The following is a 24,075-nucleotide window of genomic DNA, read 5'->3' on the forward strand; positions in this document are numbered from 1 at the left end:
ATTACCATCAATATTTATTTTGGGGTTCGTGTGTGCCCGTGATAAACAAACAAACATCGCTAAGGCGTATACCGTTGCACCAAAGTATCAAGCGATGGATGGGGAAAATCCATCGCTTCATACCTTGGTGCAACGGTATGCGCATTCTGGATGTTTGTTTGACCAAATAAAATTTTCTGTGTGTGCGAATTCGAGCCGCCTGATTAAGACATACATATAAATAGTGTGCTGAAGATCCTCTTACACAACAAGGCATGGGAATAATTTTGATTTCGTTATGATTTTGTCAGGGTCACCGGTGAGATCAGAGCAAAGAACACCCGAGTACATTTTGGGGTACAGACCCACTTATTCCTCAATAGGTTTGCGGGCGTATTCGTCCTTGAATTTTCCCACGACGTTTTTACTAGTGTTACTGTACAGTGGATGAGTTTTCACGTACGTGCTGGACTCCTTTTCGTTTACATTCGACGTCTCACCTATGTCCGCGTAGAAGTCTTCAGTTGTGGTATGGATAAGCATTTTAATGTTGTCACCATACTGCTGCTTGTTTCTGTCATAGAAAAGGTCTCAGATTATTAAGTTTTATAAGTTTCACACGGAGGCGCCAACATTGATTACCGTTGTTAGCTTCAGTTTTGAATGTAATCTGTGTACGGTAATGACTCCGTCATTGAACATTTTGCATCACTAAAGTGACGGTTTCGCAATTAGCCTGTTCCATTTGTTAGCTCGCTGTCACTCACAACGTCCACGCTGATTCTCTTGCGCAGGTTCTCCATAATTTGCCCCAGCACGGCGCAATTTATGAGATTGAATAAGTCTTTCTCAAACTCGTTGTTTGCATTGTGCGCAGATCCGTATTCGTTTGCGAATATGGCACCATTCAGGGAAGCTGGAGAAATGCGAGCATCCAGTGGACTCTCAGCACACGCATCCTAAACCGCAAATATAACTTTGAATTGCGTCCGTGAACCGCTTAAATAAGTTTCTTGTCTATGTTCGGCACAAGCTTGACGCATTGTGTTAATTGTCCACGATTCCACACTGATATGGTGTCAGACACTAGGGGGACAATGAGAACGTTTCAATTCTTAAGGGTGCCTTGCACCTCGTCTGGATACTCCTTGTCAGCTTCAAAGACGTATTCATGGTCACTGCTTCTGTCGTATGTATGTCTACTTTTGCGGAATCGATCTCTGTAAACACTGGCTGGTATATTCGAGATACACAATGTAACTGGTTGGTGGAGCCGGGTTTTATCTGTCCTCAAGCCGGTTGTTCGCGTGAACGTAACATTGACTCGCCATAGAATTTCCTCCGCGAAAACTGTGTTCCAAAATCAAATGTTGATTTTTGTCTGTGCAAAGTCCCATCTCGATCTTGATTTTTTTTTTATTGTGCGGGATGAAGCTTGTACATGTGAACAGATCCAACGTTGGGTGGCTGTAGAAAACTCATAAATGAAATGTTATCAAGGATAATAATCATGTCTGCGGCAAAGAGAGCTCTGTCGAATCCATTTTGCTGTAACTTCCAGTATTTAATAAACACATCAACTTAGTCCTTGCCATAATGCAAAATTGGTGATTCAGTCTCAATTACAAGAGAATTGCAAAACCCGCATGCAATGTGTTGGGTAATTTGCAATGTGTTTGATTTAATGGCGGGCGGCATTGGGAAGCGAGGCTTCCGACGACGACCTCCGGTTGTTCACTACAACGTTCAGTCTTTCAAAGTCCTAGTAGATGATATACAGTATTTTCGCCTTCCGTTGCACTGCGGTGGATTTCAAAATATTAGTGTCAGGTTCCGACATGATCGTACGGTACGTCTTCACACTGATTTACCAACAGTAAAGTTCGTGACCATCAAGCAGCTGTTGGGTGCTAAATACATGTATACCAACTTTTCCCTATTGTGCTTGCTGTGCCAGAAACCTTTGGAGAAAGGTCTATTATCTACAAGCAATGGTATTGCACCACAAGGTTGTCTATATTGCTCAACAATAATAAATCAGTTCTGAAGCATACAGGCGTGAAAGCTTTGAATAGTCGAATCGGCTGAAGGCCTCTGTTCCAAACATAAGCAATACGAACGATATTGGAGTTGAGGGGTTCAAAGTTAATAATGTTAGTAGCCTGCATAAAGTATTCAATGTTACCAAACTTGAGTTCGCTCAGGTGTTCTTTATATTTTAGAGGCTGGTCTTTTCGATCGAATGCGGCATAGCACATTCACGTTTATCACTGCCCGCGGTGGAACATATGCTTGTTGTTAAATATGAACTTCAGCTTTCTCGAGCATTCAGCAAGAGTCCATCCAGAATCTTTGTTGGTGTATTTTTCCAACCTTTTAAAATGTTTTGTTAAAGTTTTTATGCTTAATGGCCTCAGTGTCTTCACAATGAATGATTGCACGAACGCTACTGTGCAACCACTGGATTGAAATTTTTAAAACACCACTCTTTTGTGAATCGTGCTTTTGTGGGATTCAGTTTCATAAGCATGTGCAGAGAGAGAGAGAGAGAGCTTGAGCTTAAACACTGGTTTCTTCGTGTTGTAATGTTGATCCCAGATCCATGCTCGAGAGAAGTTCCACATTGTCTTTACCTGGAATTTATTCATTTTGAAGTTGATACACAGTCGGCATACTTTATCATAACGGTTAAACATTATCTAACTGCTTATTTAACAATAATTCTTTTTTTATGAACACCTGTTTTGATCCTTAATAACATCACCGGCTTCTTCTCTGACGACATCTTTTTAATAATAATAATGAGGACTTTGAATAGCGCTTGATCTTTAGAAGCTGTAAGCGCTTTACAACATTAGACAACACCTATAAGATAAAAAAACGGATGTAATGACGATACTCGGCAACATATATCCACATGACCGGCAAAGCTGCTTATGCAACTTGTCTCAAACACCACAACTAAGCCCCCACCCATATATATATATATATATATATATATATATATATATATATATATATATATATATATATATATATATATATATATATATATATATATATCATTGTTAAAAGCTACATTAAAAATTCCAAGTCACACACACACACACACACACACACACACACACGAGCACCTATGTAAAACCATATCTTGAAAAAATTATTATCTCTATTTAACTCCAAATGTAAGCCTAAACCAGTATGGGGTTTTGATCATTAGACTTTTTATGATACCTAGTTGGTCCTAAATGAATATGGTGCCAGCCGCACATCTATCATGGCGGCCACCACGAATCTTGATGACACTACTCTCCCTGAATGAATGATCATTATGACATTGGATTTCCACCAAAATCTTCTAATGATGTTTATTTTGTCCTTAATATAGATGGTGCCAACCTGGCATCCAACATGTTTACCACAACAGCTAATTTGAAAATGTTGTTATCGTTGAAGGATATCAGAGATTGTTTGAACAGTCGACTGTCAAAATGAATAAATTGTCATATCTTGAATTTCTAGAAGAAAAAAAATTGCTCAATAGAGCGAAGGGATTATTGTGTTTTGTTTGTTTATTTTTTTTGTTTGTTTTGCATATTTTATGTAGACACCAAATAAAAAAGGAAAATCATGATATACCAGATAGATGGACACACCTTTCTAGTTGTGCAAGTTTCAAAATAACAAAGTTCCCCATTCTATGCTAGGCGGCCCGGTAGCCTAATGGAAATACACTCGTGTTTTTATGCAGTTATAAACACGATCTTTCAAGCTGGGATTAAACAAAGTCGTTTACTCGCAATCAACATCAGACTCACTTTTACTTCACTGTTCTCTTTTTTAATCTACCTAGACGATTGCATTTAAGCTTTACAAATACTTTTATTCTTTGATCAAGTTTGTCCTAAATGAAAATGGTGATGCTGGAATATCATTAAAACCGTTCGGCATTAATTCTTAAAATCACATTTATTCCTCTTGAATGGATCGTCGTATCAACTTGGGTTTTACTAAAACACTTCGCATGATGTCTACCTGATTCAAAAAATTACATCCATTATGGCTGAAACAAGAAATTCTTTCACTACTCACCTTATGCAGATGATCATTATGACATTGAATTTACAACAAAGGAATTATAATGTTGTCTAGTTTATGAAAATTGAAAACGCTGCCAAGCTGACAGCCAATATGTGTCGTCACAGCAACTAATTTGATAATTATCTTTATCGCTGATTGTTTCAACAGTTGACAGTTAACACGCAGAAATGGTTTTATCTATAATTCCTGGAAAATTCATTTCGTCCGTCCCATTTAGAGACCTATGTTGCTGAATATCTATGTATATTTCTAAACAATATACCGTGATTTAAACGGGTTGAACTTGATCGTGTCTATCGAGTCACTTTTAAATATTATAATTTACAGGTTTTGGAGAAAGGTCCAATAAGTTAATTGCAGTGTTTTGTGTAAAAAGTTATGTTAATGTATTTTTTTTATTTGGTTGTTAAATAATGTTTTTTTCATATGAAAAACCGAAACTGAATGATCTTTGGTAAATATACATTTTCGTTTATTGACAGAGAGGCATTTTCAAATACAAAAGGACAGTCTTGGTTACTCTGTCCAAAACGTTATTTTCTAAAAACACCCACAAAATTGCTACTTCGACCTGAAGCCATTCAGCCTTTAAAATATATTTTAACCATGTATAGTGTATTTCTTCTTAAGAGGCATATGCATCTTTTTCTATTATGTTTGTAATATACGGTAAACGTTAGGTTGTTTGACGCGTGAAAGGTAGTGCCGCCAGATGATTTAAAATATTGCAGAGGCACATAGCTATAACACACATGCCGACTGAGCATAGTTTAAAGAAATCCATTTTCCACTTCATAATCTGCAATATTGTAATCATTTTATGATTGATCGTATCAGATAAATGCACTTATAAATTCGCCTGTGTACAGCTTAATTTTCCTTACATCCAGGCCTCATCCCAGGGTACATAATCAACTTTTATTTTCGGCATACTTTTAAACGTAATTAACATGGTCTATGGTATCTGCAGAAAATGAGAGGAGTATATGTTCTGTTATAAAACTGACCACTTGCACTGAAAGATAGATTTGCATCTACAATCATGTGTGATCTGTAGCTTGTGATTTTCATTGAGACTGATTCAATTTAACCAGGGTAATAATTGTTCTCAGGACAATTATTCAACCACTCCACAAACAATGTATGACTTCCATTTTTTATTGAAGATTTCCCACGGGAATGTCAAACAATTTAAGATTTTGGAGGAAAATTGGGTCAAAACAATATTCTACAGAAATTATCTCAATGCAAGGAAGACCTATCACGGGAAATCAGATCCAGTTTCCAATGTTTGGTTTTATTTCTCTCCAATAACTAAATGGCATTGTTCCAGCACGATAACTATTGATTTAAAACCAAGTTTAAGGCTGCCAAGGAAGTCGTTACAACCAAGAATCAAGTAACTGTTCAATAACTTATATATTGTTTGGGAGATTTTCCATAAAAAAGACTAAGTATCTGAAAGAGAGAGAGAGAGATTCGGTGAAATAAAATCGAAGAACTTCATCTGAGAAGAAGGTTCCCATAGACAGATTGCGTGTAAATAAATTAACATAGCAGTATCAGTTGCACAAAAATTAATAATCCCAACCGATTTTAGGAAATTCAAAAAGTATCCCATTCAAGAAGATACCCGTCATATATTTATGTTAGTTTAGAAAACCTACTTAACATAAGGCTCCGTTTCTTTTTACTTTTGTATTGTGTGGTCAGGTTACTTCATTTATATAATTGACATGTACCGTTAAAATAAATCAGTTAGACCTTTGAGTCTTTGACTTTTGCAATTTTTAAAAACAAAGGAAGTGAAAAGGTCTTCAAGGATATGATCTACATCTGTTCCTACAAATGGTGCTTGTACGCCGTATTTATTTATAAAAAGCGCAAACAAGCAACCTTCCTTGGTGTGAAAAGCTGGCAATTATTCCTGAAACATCAGATAGGAGGACATGCTTTATTTCCTAGAGTGGCAATTAAGATATTTTACGCTAAAAGCATTTTTGCAACTTCAGAAATTGAGTAGTATCCCAAAGATACTTCTTGTGCAGTTTATTGCCCGGGCAGGATATAAACACTCTTTCGTGCTCATGTATAGAGTAAAATGGCTAATAACATTTCAGCTTGCGCGTATAAATTATTATTTATAGTAGCTATGTGAAAGGAAATCACTAAATTTGGAAAGAAAATTATTTAAAAATACTGAAAAATTAAGGAATAAAATCATTCAGAAAATGGCTATCGATATAAAAAATTTTATTGAATTTTAAACGTGTCAAATAGGATTTACGTATATCGTATTCCTACAACTACAATAGAGACAAATCAGCCTGGCATTCAAACAGATTATTTAGATTTGAAAAGCGAGACAAGATACAAGATCTGACATTCATATATATGTTTAGAAACAAGCAGTATTGTTATGGTGCCACATGTTATGGCGCTTTTGTTTTGTTTGGTTTTCGATGTCTAGGAGATGAGTGGTCACGGCGTTTTGCCCGGATGGAATAAATAATACAATAAAATATGCAAATTAATGGATTGAATAACAGAGATCTGAGCAGAGATATAGAATAGAACAAAAGTAGCCCACGTATATATACTGTAACAATTTTAATCAATTCAATAAACAAAATAAACTTGGACTTGAAATTTGAATGATACACTGTCTGTTAGAATTGACATTATCAAGCTCTATTAAATACAATTAGTCGCTCCTTTTATAACTATAAGACAAATTTCATCACCTAATGGAGTGAATGATTGAATTAAAAGTACCCAGCATGTCTGCATAACTTGGTTGCTTCCGGCCCTTTTAAAACAAATGTTGATGACAGGTACGCATTACCGTATTTCTTTCCCTTTTTTCTCCCTATCTTCAGCCTTATTAGGGTCATTCTATGTAACTTGATGATCTGTTCTCTTTTTGTAGTCTGTGATGCATATATGGTGCTATTTTTCCCCTTTAAATAGGTTAAAATGCAGCCTAAATGTCTGTCATTGTTTTTCCTCTTTGGCTCGAACAATATCCTCACTCTTGTTGCATCAGATATCGTCTTATATAAATATAAACTAAGGCTTGCATGTGATATGCTAAAGCATATTTGGCATTCCTAAACGGAACCATAATATAACTAGAGATCTCGTTCGCCACTTCTGTAGGTTATAACTCATAACTGGTACGTCGATGGGCAGGCATACGATTCACGGTTGAAAAGAATTCTCAACTCATTTACACAAATGATTCAGTTGATTTCTCGTCATGTTTTAATTACATTACTTGCTAATTAGCATTGGCATAACACTTCCAGACATAGGAAAAGCAATTCCTATCCTACATGAGTAATATCATTTAAGAAGATAAATGCACACATTCTCAAAAGTCGTATGAGACGTTATGCATGAAATTCCTGCAAAACATGATACATATTACATATAAACTACCAAACTCGAACAAATTTATATCAAGCAAATATTGTATGACATTCTTAGAATACAAGAATCATGTAACATTCAAGTCAAATAAATGGAAACAATTAACTTCCAAACTCAAGGAAAATTTAATTATGAATTTAACACAAATAGATTCAACAAATATTTGTAAACTTATATACACGATTAAGAGAAAACATGTACTTTCCTATACTCGTTTTGTACCTAGTGTAGCCGAATCTCACTGGGTTTTGTTTAAGTTCCGTGTCCTTCAGCTTCAAGAAGCCCGTCCCGTCGACAATTTTAAATGATATTTGCTACATTCTCCGAGTCGCGTCTTGCTTTTCCGCAGAAACTTTGACTAATTTCGCGAGGAAAACTATTTGCAACATAGAATGTAATCTGGGAAACACACCACGTTTTTTTTAGCTTTTCATGACAGACTTTATCTAACCACCAAAATTGTACATGTCCATCGAAGTTAGAACAAATTTTTATATTCCGTCTTTATTAATTGCTTTTGGAAAAACTCATTTTATGTCACCCATTTCCAACTGCACAAATTTGTTTCAGAATTATTTCACTTTCCCAATCTTCCGCTACTTTACCTTGAATTGAGGGGCCCCGAGTGGCCGAGTGGTCTAAAGCGTTCTCCGTCACGGATCACTGCCATCTCACCTCTGTCTGCGTGGGTTCGAGTCTCGGATTCGGCTAATTTGGGTATGTGAGAAAGCTTGCCAGTAGCTTCTCGTGGGTCGGTGGTTCTTTCCGGGGTTTTCCCGGGTTCTTCCTCCACCATTAATACTGGCCGCCATGCATAGCCTATCGTGTGCTGAAAAATGGCGTTAAACCCTACAACAACTACAACAACAACCTTGAATTGACCTCGCCTGCATGTGCCTGTAATCGTTATTTCAATTAAAAATCAATCATGGTCCAGCAAATACATCACACCCACACACACGCACATACACACAGAGCGAAAGGTAGCGATTTATTGTGGGCATAGTCTAATGTCATTGTTTACCGGTGCATGTCACGCTGACTGTGACAAGATTCACACAGTTATGGTGCAGTAATCATCTCTCAAAGGTCACTCTACTTGCTCACAAATGAAGTTACTTCGTTTTCCATTGTAAGTACTGTATTGCAACAATGAATATCAAACTTTGGAGATACTATCTAACTCACGACTGCATTATGATATAATTTACGTACAAAATGATCTAAACGAAAATGACGTTGTCCATTGTTTAAACAGGCAATTTTTGAATGTCCGTGACATTTATCGTTCACCATAATATAAGCTAATTTTTCCTTTTATACGAAAAGAGAATTTTCGCCCCTTTTCATGCAGGTGTTCTTTTCTGTATATATATATATATATATATATATATATATATATATATATATATATATATATATATATATATATATATATATATATATATATATATATATATATATATATATATAAGTTCAGTTTGAAATACAGTTAGAAAGATCAAATATCCCAAAACCCGTAGTTATAGGTCAAGATTATTTTTATGGATGACTTAAGTAATGCAAGCTGCGATGAGAAACTATTCATATTAGTTGCCGTTGATTTTACTTTTATATTACAGTTGACAAATAAATTAAAGTTAATATACTACAGACCTTATAATTAATGCCGAAACGACTGATGTAATTAAACAATATTGTAGATTAGGTTATATTTTAGCAGAGCGAGAAATGAAAACAGGGATTTCACTAACCTTTAAATTCATTTCCTCTCTCCCTCCATCTCTCTCTCTCTCTCTCTCTCTCTCGCGCGCGCGCGCGCGCGCGCGCGCGCGCGCTGAGTTTACTGAATTTTGATGTGTATTTTAGCGTATCCGCTGACCAGTGATGTGCAATTAAATGGTTGTTGTAATTATTATAAAAATAATTGATTCTGCGCTAACTATGGAATCTCACACAGCTAAACTAGACCGATAATGACAATTAAGAATTATCTTCCCGTCCGTGATTCTGTCAAACAGCAGCAATAACAACGGCAGGAAGCTCAAGTGGAATGTATAGAAGATACGGAACAATAATTTAAACCAATTTTCAAACCAACCAAACTGAGGCAACACGAGAAACGCTCGTGACATTAACGGCGGATATTGCTGGTCGTCTTTAAACCTCTCCACCTACTAATCAACCACAACCCTAAGATCATCCACATCTTTAAACACCACCAAAATGTAGAACTGACATAATGCATAACTTTAGGAAGGTATTGCCGCTATCAGGGATAAAGACAAGACACACGCTATTAATGTGTTTGGATACAATCATAGTGATTAATATGTAAAAACCGAATATGTTAAGTATGCAGGCGATTGGGTTAAGGATCTACATTGCGTTGCTACTAATGCTCAGCAAGTCAAATCTGAGAACAATGTTAATAATCTTGACCGTATCAAATGGCGGTAAAGGAACAAACAACGAAGTAAAAACAAAGAAATTATGCGTAAAATTGAAGAAGTAGAGGAAAGGAGAAAATAGGGCGTACAAACTATATCTGAAACACGAAAAAATACAGAAACTGAGTTAGAGGAACAGCCCATTACTCTTTAACCACATGATGAATAATCACCTGAAGGGGGAACCATATTGGCCTTGTCATTCGCGATCGGGGTCGTAAAAAACAAACCCCGCAGGCAATTTATAATAACCTTTGTCACAATAACGTCCTTGCTGATGTCGATCGACTAGAAATCCTGATTGGTGAAAGACACAGCTGCCAGCGATTATTCACAGGTGGCATAATGGACAGCACCGTTTATCGGTCACTAATCGATACAATTGCTGAAGATTACTGTAGCAATCGATCAATTTGATCGGCTAAAACAATAATATGGTAATACTTAACACTCAACGTGGACCTGTGATGAGCAGGGAGATAAATTCACGATTACCAGTACAAAAAGTTATATACGGCACTTTTGGTGATGACCTTGGTAAAGTATTCACATCAATCTGAGACAGAATCGCGAGATTAATATTATGAAAACCGCAGTCGCAGCTTTTAAAACTGACCAGCACCAAAGTGATGCCATCAAATGTCAGTAAAATAACAAATCAAGCCGCACATGAATGACTAATACAGTTCGCTAGAATTCCGTTACTGGCAAACCAACTCAGTAAATTGAAGGTCGGAAACAAACGTTAGTTGAGCGAGATGATTAAGGAATCGATCTACATCCATGGGCACAAAACGCCTAAAAGGGACGGGGCCGTTACAACCTGCCGCAATTTTGGGACAATCTGTTACCATCTCTCAGCGATCAGCGAGATGACAAAAATTAATAAATGACGATAAAGCTACGACAAAATAATCATTGAAGCCTGATGTCACAAAATAATATCACGCTGACATGTCTTGAGTGAAAACGACGTTTGGGAGCTAGTGTCCTAAGGCCGCTAAATGGGGGCTACTAGCGAATCCGTGCTGATGGTAATTCGGTATTTTCAAGAATTGTAATTGTTCACGAACAAATTCACGTTGAGTATCTGCCAAATCTGGTCTGCAGGTTTCAGGCCTATCCATATATCTTACACGCTGGAAATTGTATGTGTGGTTACGCTCAGGATAGGATTCGTTCCTCTTTTTTTACAACCTTCAAGTTCACTAGGTTTATATAAATACCTCTGACTGTCACGTTGCTGCCTAGCAACAGTATCACCAGCGAGTCGCGCCGATAAGCCGGTAAGTGTTTCTTCGCGACTGCGTCGACCGGTTTCATACCGATTACACGCTTGACTTTGTTGTTTAGTACGGCTAACATGTGCTGCAGCATTATTGCAACCCATGTATGAGATATATCCTTGCTCATTGATTCTTGGTTGTACCGATGTCCAAATAATTGCTCAGCAACCGTTCGATTGAATCGTTCAAACATTTCCTGATCACTATGTATGGCGACGTCTCCTCGTCTGATTTCAACGTTATGTTGTTGCATCAGCGATGTTACCCACCCCACAATAAATTCTTTTTCCAGGATCAACATGTGGCAATCGTGGCCATCCTAAAGGTCCACGCGAATAAATTTGTTTAAAAACGACTGCGACTTCAGCTGATGTTTTCGTCGAGAGCGGTTCTGCTTTCTTGTATCTGATTGGAACTTCGACGGCCATCAACGCGTATTTAAATGTGTGCAAGTGACCCTGTCATTTACATGCTGTACCAATAGCAGCTGCGTCTTTCACCAGACTTAGAAAAATGATATAAATAGCTGCCTCGCTAGCCGCTCTGCATTAAGAGATTAGTGTTAGGACTCGTCAGCCAGGTGTCATGATAATGTGACTGGGTGGGACATGATGCTACACATCTGGTACATGATGACCCAGTGGTAGACATCACTATAAGCTGCCACACTGCAGACATGTTAAAGTTACGTTAACAATCCAGATTACACACACACACATACACAAACACACAGAATCAGTGTACACGATCCAAAAACACGCTATCATATTAGTCTCGACAGAATCTTTGGCTGAGCGGCCTGCATTCTAAAATGCACATCAAACTCAGAAAACGCAGATATAATTTTCTTTTGCACCCCGAGACCGTAGATTGGCGTCATTGTTGTCGTTGTCGTGCTTCAGTGAAATGGTTGGCACGTGTGAATTTCGTCTCGCCAACTAGGCTTACATGCAAGGTTCGAATTATCTATTGGCAACAAAGAAGTCAATAGTTTTCCAAGGCCTGGCTCATGAAACTGGAGGTCTCAAAGTGATAGGTTGTTGTTGACCCTGGGGACCTGGTGAGGTCTGGTTACCATACAAGGATCGGATTGGCTTTTGGCAATTAGGAAATCAACATTTTCTAAGGACCGCATTGTAGGTGTAGCTTTAGCGGAGGATGTTTGTGGGCTTACCCACCCCACCCCACCCCACCCCGCCCGTAACAATAATGCGATCGTGGTTCATTTAAAACAGCTTTTTGCCCAGAATTTACTTTACATAACCATTTTTGTTGCAGTTATCAGCGGTGATATGGAATACAGACACCCCGAGTTCAGCACTGATACCCCCGATAATATAACACACTACAAGGGCGAAAGGGCTACACTACAATGTTCGATTCGTTACCTTGGAACAAAAGAGGTTTGATCTTTGTTTGCTTTTTTGTGTGGGTTTTTTTTTTTTTTTTTTTGGTTAAAGAAATAATTACCATGATGATTACAATTAAAGGTGCATATTGTTGAGAAATGTGTCATGTTTAGCTTCACTCTACGTTGTAAAATAAGAACAAATGATGATATTCTTAATATATCCTTTTCAATAATACTACATATATATATATATATATATATATATATATATATATATATATATATATATATATATATATATATATATATATATATATATATATATATATATATATATATATATCGATTTGGTTCTAAATATCTGAATAGAGTAGGAAAATAGTTTGTGTGTTCTTTGTTTATATGGTTATTGTTTTGATCGTTACAATGAATATAATTTATTCTGTATCTTTCCTATATATTTTAATTTGATCATTGCTGAACAGCAAGGACCATAACATAGTCAACTCTCGACTCAAACGTACATTGCACATGCTATTTTCTCAGTCTCTTTCAAAATCTTGATGTGTATGATGATACAGTACTTTTATTGCTGCCTTTCTCATTAATTTCTGAAAGTATTACAGTTTATTCTGGGTTTTATCAAAAGAATATATAGGGATTCAAAAGAACAAATGATAACTCGGAGAATACGCTAATCTATCTAAAGAACTCCGGGCCACGTAAAGGGTAGTAAATGACCATTTTCATGTTCACGATTGACCAAACACGTGTACATGAGACTGTCCCGAAAACATATTAAAAAATTAGGGAAAGCCTATTTTACGGAGTAAACCCATGGGTCATCTGAGCTGACATTAGATTGGAAGGGTCTATTAAGGTTCTAAAAGAATTTTAGCACGATTGTAACAAGAACCAGCCTGTTTCTTTGCAAAAGCATGATTTAAAATTTCTGATTACCATGTCACATATATATTCTGAATTGCTTGATAGACTCAGTAAAATTGTAATCTATCTATTGGAATATAACCTCATTATTTATGTACCACCTGACTAGAAAATCAAAACAATTAGATAACGGTTTGTAAAACTCTGCGTCTGAATTAGCCATTACAAATACTGTATTTAACTATTGCTTGCAATGCGTGTTGGTACTAGTGCTCGAACATGGTTCAGAGTGTTGGTGTCATTTTGTGTGAAAACAGAATTTTTCTCGTCTGCTTAACCAGCATAGTAGGTACTATGGTAAACTGTTTCCATACAGACGTTGCCTGCATTTATTTAGCACCTAACAGCTTCTTGACGGCCTTGACCTTTACTGCAATAGAATAAATGAATAATCGCAGCGAACAATCCTGACAAACCCTGCTAAGAATATTTTTAAATTCACTTCACTGCAATGTACTATGACTGTTATGTAGGATGTTTACGCGGACATGGAATGTTTAAATGTTTCCGTGGGGGACACCCCTTCGCATTCAGTTCAGATTCCTTAAATGACAGTTCCGACGACGTTGAGTCAAAGTCAGCTTCGGTTGCCGAACTTTATAGTCAGATCCGATGGAGTAACTGAGCCATCAATGTTGTATCTTGGCCAGGACTCGGTTGATGGAATAACTGAGCCACCAATGTTGTATCTTGGCCTGGACTCGGTTGATGGAGTAACTGAGCCACCAATGTTGTATCTTGGTCAGGACTCGGTTGATGTTTCTTAAATCGCTTGGGGTTACAACCGATCTTTTCCGATGCATACATGATTATGACTATTGGTTATGTTCTTGAGTTTTCTGATGCCACTCATTGCTGGATCTGCAATAACGCTTTCAGTTCCACTGATACCGTAGTTTAGCTGGTGGATTTAAATAGATTCCTCCCACAAATGAAAATATGCAATATATGATCAAAAGAGTGACATCGGGTACCTTATGAAAGTTATCTACCACCCTCACAAATCACCATCCACTAGCACCAGAAGCAATGAATGTACAAGAAATATGATGTCTCCGTATCAATGCCAACTCATTGAGGATTGGGTTTGTCTTTATATAGAATGCACCATTGCTGTTATGAACCTGAGATCTAAGAGCAACTATGTAGTAAATGTAAGAAACTTCCAGTATTATATTCGATCAAGTATGTGTGTGTGAGTCCAACGGGTGCTCAGGTTTCGCCAACGTGCGTGGGTGGCTCCATACATACAGAAGGATAAAGATCTGCGCACAATAGTCATAAATCGGTTTGATAAAGATTTCTTAAAGCTCAAGAACAATGCTGTGTTTGGTGAGACGATAGACAATTTGCAAAAGCGAATTCGAGTCTACCTTGTCTGTGATAGTGTACAAGACAAACAATGCAGACTTATGGATGACGCGGCATTTCAGTCACGCAACATTTTGGACGGCAGACTATTAGCTGCTCACAGTACGAAAGCGAAGCTGAAGTTAAAAATAAATCTAGTCTGATTTCGCGTTCATGCTTGATTTGTCAAAGCTGCTCATTTATTATGACAAGATCAAACCCGTTTTAATAGGATCGTGCCCCATAGCTCTACACAGACATCAGTTCACTTCTTATGCATATCACCACTGACGACGGTTATGTAGAACATACTTGCAAACGATTATGGCACAAGTTGCTATCCAAAAGATTAATCTCCGTCTAGTCACACACAAAAAAATTATGTTGGCAAGCTCAAAGACGAATTTGCTGGCACGTCAATGGAATAATACACGAGACAGGGTCGTAGAACGTGCTCGATTGTAGTTGGGCCACAAGCCCCAAGGATATTAAAAATACAAAAGCTGCTCCCCGTGTTATTGTTGCAAAAGATTTTAAACGTGAGGTGTGTAAAATGTTTGTGTGAACGACGCGAATTCGCACACAAAGCAAATCAGATAGTTACTGATATGGACACAGTGCGATTGCAAATCGACTTACGACTGACATACAAGGATGTCCAGAAGCTCATTGAAACACAACTGCATAAAGATTTGTAGGGGCGAAATAATAACATGTAAATTGTCCTGGGAAATCAATCCGATCCGAAATTGTAAATACATCAAATAGATCAACTCACCTTACCGAGTCAGTAGAAAAACGCTGCCCTTCCGCCGGGTCCCTTCCGCCTGGTCCCCTGGTGCGTAGATAGATAGATAGATAGAGAGTTAGACAGACAGACAGACAGATAAATAGAGAGATAGATAGACAAACAGACAGACAGACAGACAGACAGATAGATAGATAGATAGATAGATAGATAGATAGATAGACAGACAGATAGATAGATAGATAGATAGATAGATAGATAGATAGATGGATAGATAGATAGACAGACAGACAGATAGATAGATAGATAGATAGATAGATAGATAGATAGATAGATAGATATAGATAGATAGATATAAATTACCCCAAAGTGATGGTGTTTCAGCAATTGTTTCAAGCATCACCCGCGATCCCTAAAAGAGGGGGATTAAGTTCCCATTTAAAAAGAACGGAAAAAAGAAAACCTAAAGACATACGCACATTTGAAAAAGGTTATTTAAGTTACCAAATGTTTCGTGTCCCTCGATACGTCTGATGACATGAACAGTGTAATGCTAAAAGGAACACTTTACCTGACAACGAGTGACTAAAACACTACGTGTACGATATCGAAGAACGCGTAAAGTTTGCAAACACCGACTCGAAGAAGTGAAAGTGCGTTGTAGAGGATATCCACCTAGTTTTGATTCTTGAATTGCCGCTTCACAAGTTATCCACTATAAAATGTATTTATCGTACCTTTAAACAAAACTGATCATCTCTTAAAACACTACGAAAAAGAACTTTTATGTGTGCGATATGAGGAACTTGTATCTAATACTCAATGCGTCTTTTCGGCAAAATCTTTGTTGTATATACGTCATTGGAACAGCCATAGTAAATTCGAGTCTCCATCAAGGAAACAAACAATTGTGGACAATGTTTATGAGCTGATGTATTGGTTATATTCTTTCCAGTCCTTCCTTGATATATACTACGGGCAATAACATCAACCGTAGCCTTGCCGCCAATGCCATTCACCATGTGTCCAGTCAAAACAGCAGCAACCCTCATTTGGAACATTGAGTGACATATCAGAAACCAGAACCATCAAGCTACAAATAACCAATTTTTTTCCACTTTCCCGAGTAACAGTTTTATAGATGTTTTCGCCCAAAATGCCGTATGTTGAATTACAACCAAAGTATCCCAAGCCAATAATATAGATCACGAAGCTCATTAGGTAGTGACTTTGGTAGACATCATTCATCTTACGCAAACCCTGAATATCAACAAAGATGGAAATGATTTCATCGGCGATATCATGAACGAACAACTTCAAGAACAGTTGGAAAAAATGATTGTCTCATTTACGAATCCAAACGAGCATCACCAGAGAATCCTCAGCTGACTACATATATTCTTTCCTTTCCAAATGGAGTCTACGATACTGCATACGAGGAAGATTGATAATTTGTACATCCGCATTACCTTCCTCTATGTAATTGTATCCTGACAGTATAAACATTAATGTAAAAGAAATCGCGGACAAAATGTTATATTCTCGATAGAAAAAGTCACAGAGAAACTACCTTTCTGAAAAGATTATTCAGTGAATTGTAATATATATATATAAAAAGCCATCAGGAGAAGATGCAAAAATGTGATGCTTCAAACTTTAAAATATTTGTCGGGTCTCCGAAATACCATATAAAGTCATTTCAAACAAACCATTGCTTCATCGTCTACACCACAAGTATGAGGCAGAAAGAAAGGTCGAAACAACCCTATGAAATCTCAAAAACGCTTTTAGCTAAAGTTGTAAGGAAAGGACAGAGTAGGTCAGAGAATCGGACGTGTCTGATTACAAATTGAAGTAAACACAATTATGCACAAGGATTCTCAGAACTCAGTTTGCCATGCAATTAACGATGATGAGGAAACAAGATTGTCAGTCGATAGAATTTCATCCTGTGCCGTCTATGACTACCTTAATCCCTATCGATTTTGATATAAAAGGATATACAGAAGAATCATCGATGTGGGTAACACTCACCTGCACCTTAAAGTTAATGTTTTCAAAGTGGACAATACCCATTTAGGTGAAAGATGCCAGATATGCTCATGTCAACAATTACATGCATTCATTATTTTAGCGAAGTAGAATTGTGCTTGAATAACAAACTGTTCAGCAACATCGGGTATATTTGCCCGTACCAAGTGAACCTGGAATATCTCTTGAAGAACAAAAAAGAAGCAAAGAACATACATCTAGATGTTTAACTGGAATGGAAACAAGATACCTTGGATTTCTTCCACGACACACAGTTTGAGAGAAGATGATGCTCATAATGTTGGATATAACAAAGGAGAAAAGAAAATAAAACGTGTGCAGTTTTGACCTGATGGATTGTTTGTATTTGCTCAAGTTGTTGCAAGAACGGAGTTGATGTACGCCTGAAATTGAATTTTAGTACCGTATTTCATTTGATGGACAATGCATACGAGTATACAATTATCATCGAAGAAGTCCGATTTTACGCGAGTCGTGTGGATGGTTTATCTAAAGTGGAAAACGTCATCATTCAAACGTTGAGCAGAACCATATCCATGTATGTGATTGACGAAATGAAGTGAAAACCTTTACCATTGTTTCGTGACTTCGATCCAAGATCGAAAGCAATCTTTTTCAAAGAGAAGCAGAATAGGGGCACGACCCAAAACAGTGGCATCGACTTTGAGGGGCACTCCCATGAAGGCCCCAGTTGTACTAGTTACCGAAAGCAAATCCGAGCCTACTAGTTACCGAAAGCAAGTCCGAGCCTTGTATGTAATCCGAGTTGGAACACCGGTTACCTTCCATTCTGACCTCAACTAAGGGGGTCGACTGATTAAATTATTTGCCGGGATCAACCTGTAGCAATTGGGGCCAGTGTAAAGGTCCAAGCGAATATATCCGTTCAAACGTTGCTGCGACGACGTTTCCTTGTATCTACTTGCAACATCAACGACGGTCAACGCGTATTCGTATGTGCGCCGTTTACGTGATGTGCCAATGGCGTCACGTGGTTAAACAAGATATCTGCCTGATGAGCTGCATTGGTCGTGCTGAAATCAAACCACGGATAGTTTACCACTCATCGCTGGTCTTATCAACCAGTTCGCGAGTATATTTTTATTTGTTATTGACTTAAGCTAATGAATCAACTTGACACCAGCGATACATCGCTGTTGCAGATCTTTGTTTTATACGTGACAAAATGAGTATTGCACGCTTGATCAATTGCATTTACCGCAAATTCACCAGGTTTTGGTTGATTTTTTTGTCAAGTATAATATCAAGTTGGGTTCCAGGACCACACTATTTATATCCGGGAAGATGTTGTTCACCTGGATACTGCGCCCATGGTGTTCCTGCTAATTTTCGAGTGTAGCACAATTGTCCCATGCAGCGAATGTGTCGTCTTTCAGAAACTTACTTTTTTCTATGCCGCATCTCACACACTTACCCGTGAGCGTCCTTGCGTTATTTGTCAACGTTAATGTGTTTAACCCGGTTGTATCAGCTACCTCTTGCATCTTACATTGAAAATAATATAAACTCATGACTATACAAATGTGTACAATGTGAATGTGATTTACTGTTCAGCGACACGCGAGCAAGCACCGGTCAAGCATCATCCAGGGTCTGCAAATTCCATTTGAGCTATTATAATTTATCCATCTGGGTCTGATTCAACTCAGTTGTTGCTCAACCTGATAATGAGGTGGCTCAAATGTGACAAAGTTTATTCAGTGGCACCATCCGTGGATAACCAACGATGCAATAATGTTCTTAAGCAATTCAATGAAAACGCAGAGGTTGAAGATGACGTTACTGAACTTATCAGTGACAATGATGATGCGTCGAGGATCTTAACTGGGATATCCATGTTATTGTGGTTTATGATGATGTCATGTTTGACAACAAACAAATCTAGCCAGAATATTTTTACGAGGCAGGAATAAAAGCACAAATGCCATCAAAGTTACACAGAGGTACACTCCATTCACAAAGTTATCAGAGATAACTGTATTTTTTTTGGTTATTTTTAACGGTGTTGGTGCACATACGCTGCGAAATATTCATCAGACTTGGTGTCCCGGCGACAAATACATAAAAAAATTTAAAACTTCTTTGCACATGCTCAGAAAATCCCGCATAGATTCACAGTAAGTTTATACGAGCCAGCAACACGTTATTAAATTTGCCTCGATAAAATCTTTTACTAAAGAATTGCATTTCTCGTTTTGAGTGAACCAACGAGATTTTCTCTGATTAACTAATTAACTTATTTAATCTCTGATTATTAATGAGATTATCTCTGAGATTGAACAGTTACAGCAAGATAGTCTCATGGTTCAACTTGAGGTTGAAAAAATCAACGATGATTTTGAGATGATTCAGGAAAGACGGGAAGAGGGTAGATATACACTAGCGGCAGATTATAGATTTATCAAATTGCTCCAACACGAAATGGAATTGCCATTGGCGGATTTACACGATCAACATGAGATAGCGAAATTTGTTGCACTGGCAGGCAGCATTGAGAAATTACAATCAGAGTTGTCTCTACAATATGAAACTCGAGCATCTGTAAGTGAGCGTGCGAGACAGATAAAGAAACTTGTGTTGGAATCCGTTAGGATTCACGATTAGGCCAAGGTGGAATAGCAACGTCACCAGTACCCACAAAATAAGGACAAAAATATGTTATTTGGAACGTGCTTATTTGTCATAGTGGGTGCGTTCAGGGCCTGTCAAGCACATAGAAACTAACAGTTAATTCTTCTTCTCGCGTATCCAATGAATTACCACATTGGTCGGTTAGACAAAAAAGTATACGTGACAACGGCGGATTGTTACATCGTAAATAAACAGTTTTAACAGGCACTGACACACACAAATTACCTGTCGGGATAACTGGATATAAGCTGTCATGAACAAATCCCTGCTATTCCTGCCCGTGGGATGCTTGCCCAGACGCGACATAGCTACCCTCCGACGGCGTCACAGACTAGATTTAGAGAAATCGTCGACGTGATAGTGACAGTGCTAGGCGATACATGGCGACCGCCACCTGTTGGATCGTTGTTATGTCACAGAATATCTGGAGGGCCTTGTATCTTTTCCCCTGCAACATAAATCTTTGGAAAATATTCGTTAATTTTGTCATGAGATCTCGCTGAATTTGATCAAAGTGCAACCTGGATATTCAGTTCGTCTTCGGTGATCTTAAAATAATCAACAAATACTTTTTAATACATATTATTGACAACGGGTTCTTCCGGTAATTGTTCCCGTTAAACGTGATGCATCTGTATCCACATGGTTCAGGTCTTTTAATTGTGCTAATAATATTTGGGTTAAGACCATCATTCCGGTATTCAATCACACGCTGCTCAAATATCGCTCGTAGATTACGCTGTGTATTTTCACGTTCTTTCGCAATCGCTCTCAAATTTTTCTACTTCAGGAATAGATATACTACCATCCAGACGTGACCATCATAGGTAGAGTGTCTCTTACTCTGGTCCTCTCACATAAAAAATTGCTTTCGGTGAATAATCATATTCGATTGGTTGTGGTGGTCTAAATCGGTGCTGCCAGTGGCCACCTCAACATTGTTCTGTCAATGGCGTAATCTAGGGTTTGTTCGTGTACTTTGATAGCGATATTTGATTATTTTCCAGTTACAGATTTGATTATACGCTGAGGTTCATCCTTGATTTGTTACATTTGATATGATCATGTTGGTACGCTGACGACTTCACAGCCGGGACCCGTTCCAAAAGCGCTGGTTTTATGTGAGAACACTGCTAATCTGTCAAACACCACTGGTTTAATTCTTTATTTTCTAATCTTGTGTTCCCTTGAAACGCAACAAATGTATGTCGTGGTGCTGAAATTCCCTGTAGAGATGCTATCTGCCATGCAAATGAATTTGCTGTACTTGTAAGTGAGTATGTGGTCGTTTTCAGCCTCGACAACGTTAACTTACCACCACTATCCATAATCGATAACAATCGGGCTTCTTATATTACGGATGGAGTTAATGTTGGCATCGACAACGCAAGTTTTGTTGGTATTACTTTACCAGCATCGTTGTCAGTGTACTTTCGAACTCAACCGTATGTCTGGCCACAAAGATAACCTTTCTAACATGTCTGAAGAATCCGACGCTATGTGACAGCGGTATCACACAATTGAATATACCTTAAACATCAAATTGAGATCGTCGTGTTGCAAATTCAAGATTAAATTCTGGATTATCGCATGAACTACCGGGGCAACGGAGAAGTTTCTTGGTCGTATCATGCCATACTCCATATGGCTGGGATGGTCAGTAACATCCTCTGAGAACATCACTGATGGACCGGTAGACCTTGAATAATAAACGGAATATCTTGCAAGACAGAGCATTATTGTAGCAACAGTGACATAGTTGTGACATACTTCAAATATATATACTATCGATCATATACAGGCACTTTTAAATAACACCATAATACAATTATTAACTAATCCACATTTGTCATCTGCAGCGTATGGGTTATTGTTATCTCTCAGACGTCTACCCTGAACTCTAATGAATGCCTCGGCGCGTAGAAAATAGCTCGATATTTCTAGGACTTGTAGTTCGATTTGTCCACGTTGGTCTGGTTATCGTGCTTCATAATAATAATAGTGATAATCACGTACAAACTCATCCTTGAGTACTGGTGCATTCAGGTCAAATGCATGATCAGATAGACGCTTGAACATTGAACGAGTATATTTTTATTTGTTATTGACTTAAGCTGGTGAATCAGCTTGACGCCAGCGATACATCGCCGACGACAATGTTCCACACTACTACCCGCTATTAGGGTTGCGGTTATATTTTTTATTTATCGGCTGCGGCTTGATTTGTCATAGATGGCCAGCAAGCTAATATTTTTTACCGCTCATTTGCGGCTTGATTTGTCATAGCTGGCCAGCAAGCTAATATTTTTTACCGCTCATTTGCTTCTTGATTTACTATTTTACTTACACTTGCTTGCATCATTTCGGTGCTGGTCATTTTCATTGGAATGCTTGCATTCTGCTGTGGTTTTCGTCGTACTAATTGTGGATAATCATGTGAGTTTTGTTATCACCGATCAAACTGATCAATCAGTGTAGTAATCGTCGGTAATTTCATCGATCAATGCCTTATAGACGTTACTGTCCATCACGCCACCGGTATAAAAAAGCTGACAAATAGCAACTGCTTCATTGATGATTTCGTGGGAATTGCTGCCGCCTCGGCTTCCGCCAATTAAACTTTCTAGTCGATCAACATCAGCGACGACATTATTGGGACAAAGTTTATCTTGAATCATCGGCGATTCAGCGATCACATTACCACCTTGTTTTTTACGACCTTACGTTCCGTTTTACAAACCTACGGTAATCGTTAATGTTATGGAGTGAAAGGCATTTACAATTCAAAGTACTGGTATATTTCCCGGACAATATTTTCTCCTAACACAAGCCAATTTCAGGGATTTAATGATTTACTGGCGTGTATTGCTGTCGGAAAACAAAATAGAAACCAGCAAATTATAAACATGGGAGACGACGAAACATTCATATTTCCATTGTGTGAAAAAGTATGATCTTGTTCAACCAAACACAAAAGTAAAATATATTCCTAATCATCTTTGTTGATATATTTAGAGTTTTAGCCTTTATTATTACCTTTCTTTCATGAACATTTAAAATGTATGCTGTTTATGTGCCGTACTCAATAGAACATGTGTACCATTTCATAAAGATTACCTCAGTTTGCAGCACCGTTTATATCATTGAGAAATAGTAACTCCTGAACGCGTTAATCAATGAAAATTAAACAGCTATTACCGACTAGCTGAAGTGGTATCGTTAATAAAGATAACCATATTCACCATGGTATAAGCCAAAGAAACAACTGGCTCACAATATAATTTAATGTTAGTAACTTTAAGGTTTTCCTAACTCCGTACACCATCAGGCCCTGTCACAAAATGGTGGCTACAATAGGAAAAATATTAAGAACAGGACAACCCAAGAATTAACTGCACCATTCAAGTTACTGGTAGCGATATCCTCCATTCCAAATTCCGTCAAGACGACACCATTAAACTTTCGGCCATAGGATCCAAAAGCCCAGCAACAAGACTAGCCTTCAGCTGACTTTGTCGTGTTTCTTGTCCACTACCCTGTTCCAACATCCAGACACAGTGATTGAAAAGTGTGCTGAGCACACATTAAAGCGGACTTGTGGTGGCTCTCATATCCACTCCAGATTAATTGCGAAACCAATGTTGCTTGCATTAATCATCACTACTTTGCATAAAGACCATGCACGACTTTGACGAATGATCAGTCGGTCAGTCATTCCTACTATTC

General features: G+C 37.9%; 1 protein-coding gene across 3 annotated transcripts in view; it reads left to right on the forward strand.

Moving 5' to 3' along the window:
- Positions 1–24,075, forward strand: part of LOC149770182 (neurotrimin-like) — a 180,580-nt gene that overhangs the window by 120,807 nt on the left and 35,698 nt on the right. For all 3 annotated transcript variants that reach the window (XM_089949281.1, XM_089949282.1, XM_089949283.1), the window contains one exon: positions 12,527–12,651. In XM_089949281.1, coding sequence (XP_089805407.1) covers positions 12,527–12,651 — 125 coding nt within the window. The remainder of the gene's footprint in view (positions 1–12,526; positions 12,652–24,075) is intronic.

This window comes from Sinohyriopsis cumingii, unplaced genomic scaffold (genome assembly GCF_028554795.1).
Source record: "Sinohyriopsis cumingii isolate HCF-2022 unplaced genomic scaffold, ASM2855479v2 utg002530l, whole genome shotgun sequence".
Taxonomy (NCBI): Eukaryota; Metazoa; Mollusca; class Bivalvia; order Unionida; family Unionidae; genus Sinohyriopsis; species Sinohyriopsis cumingii.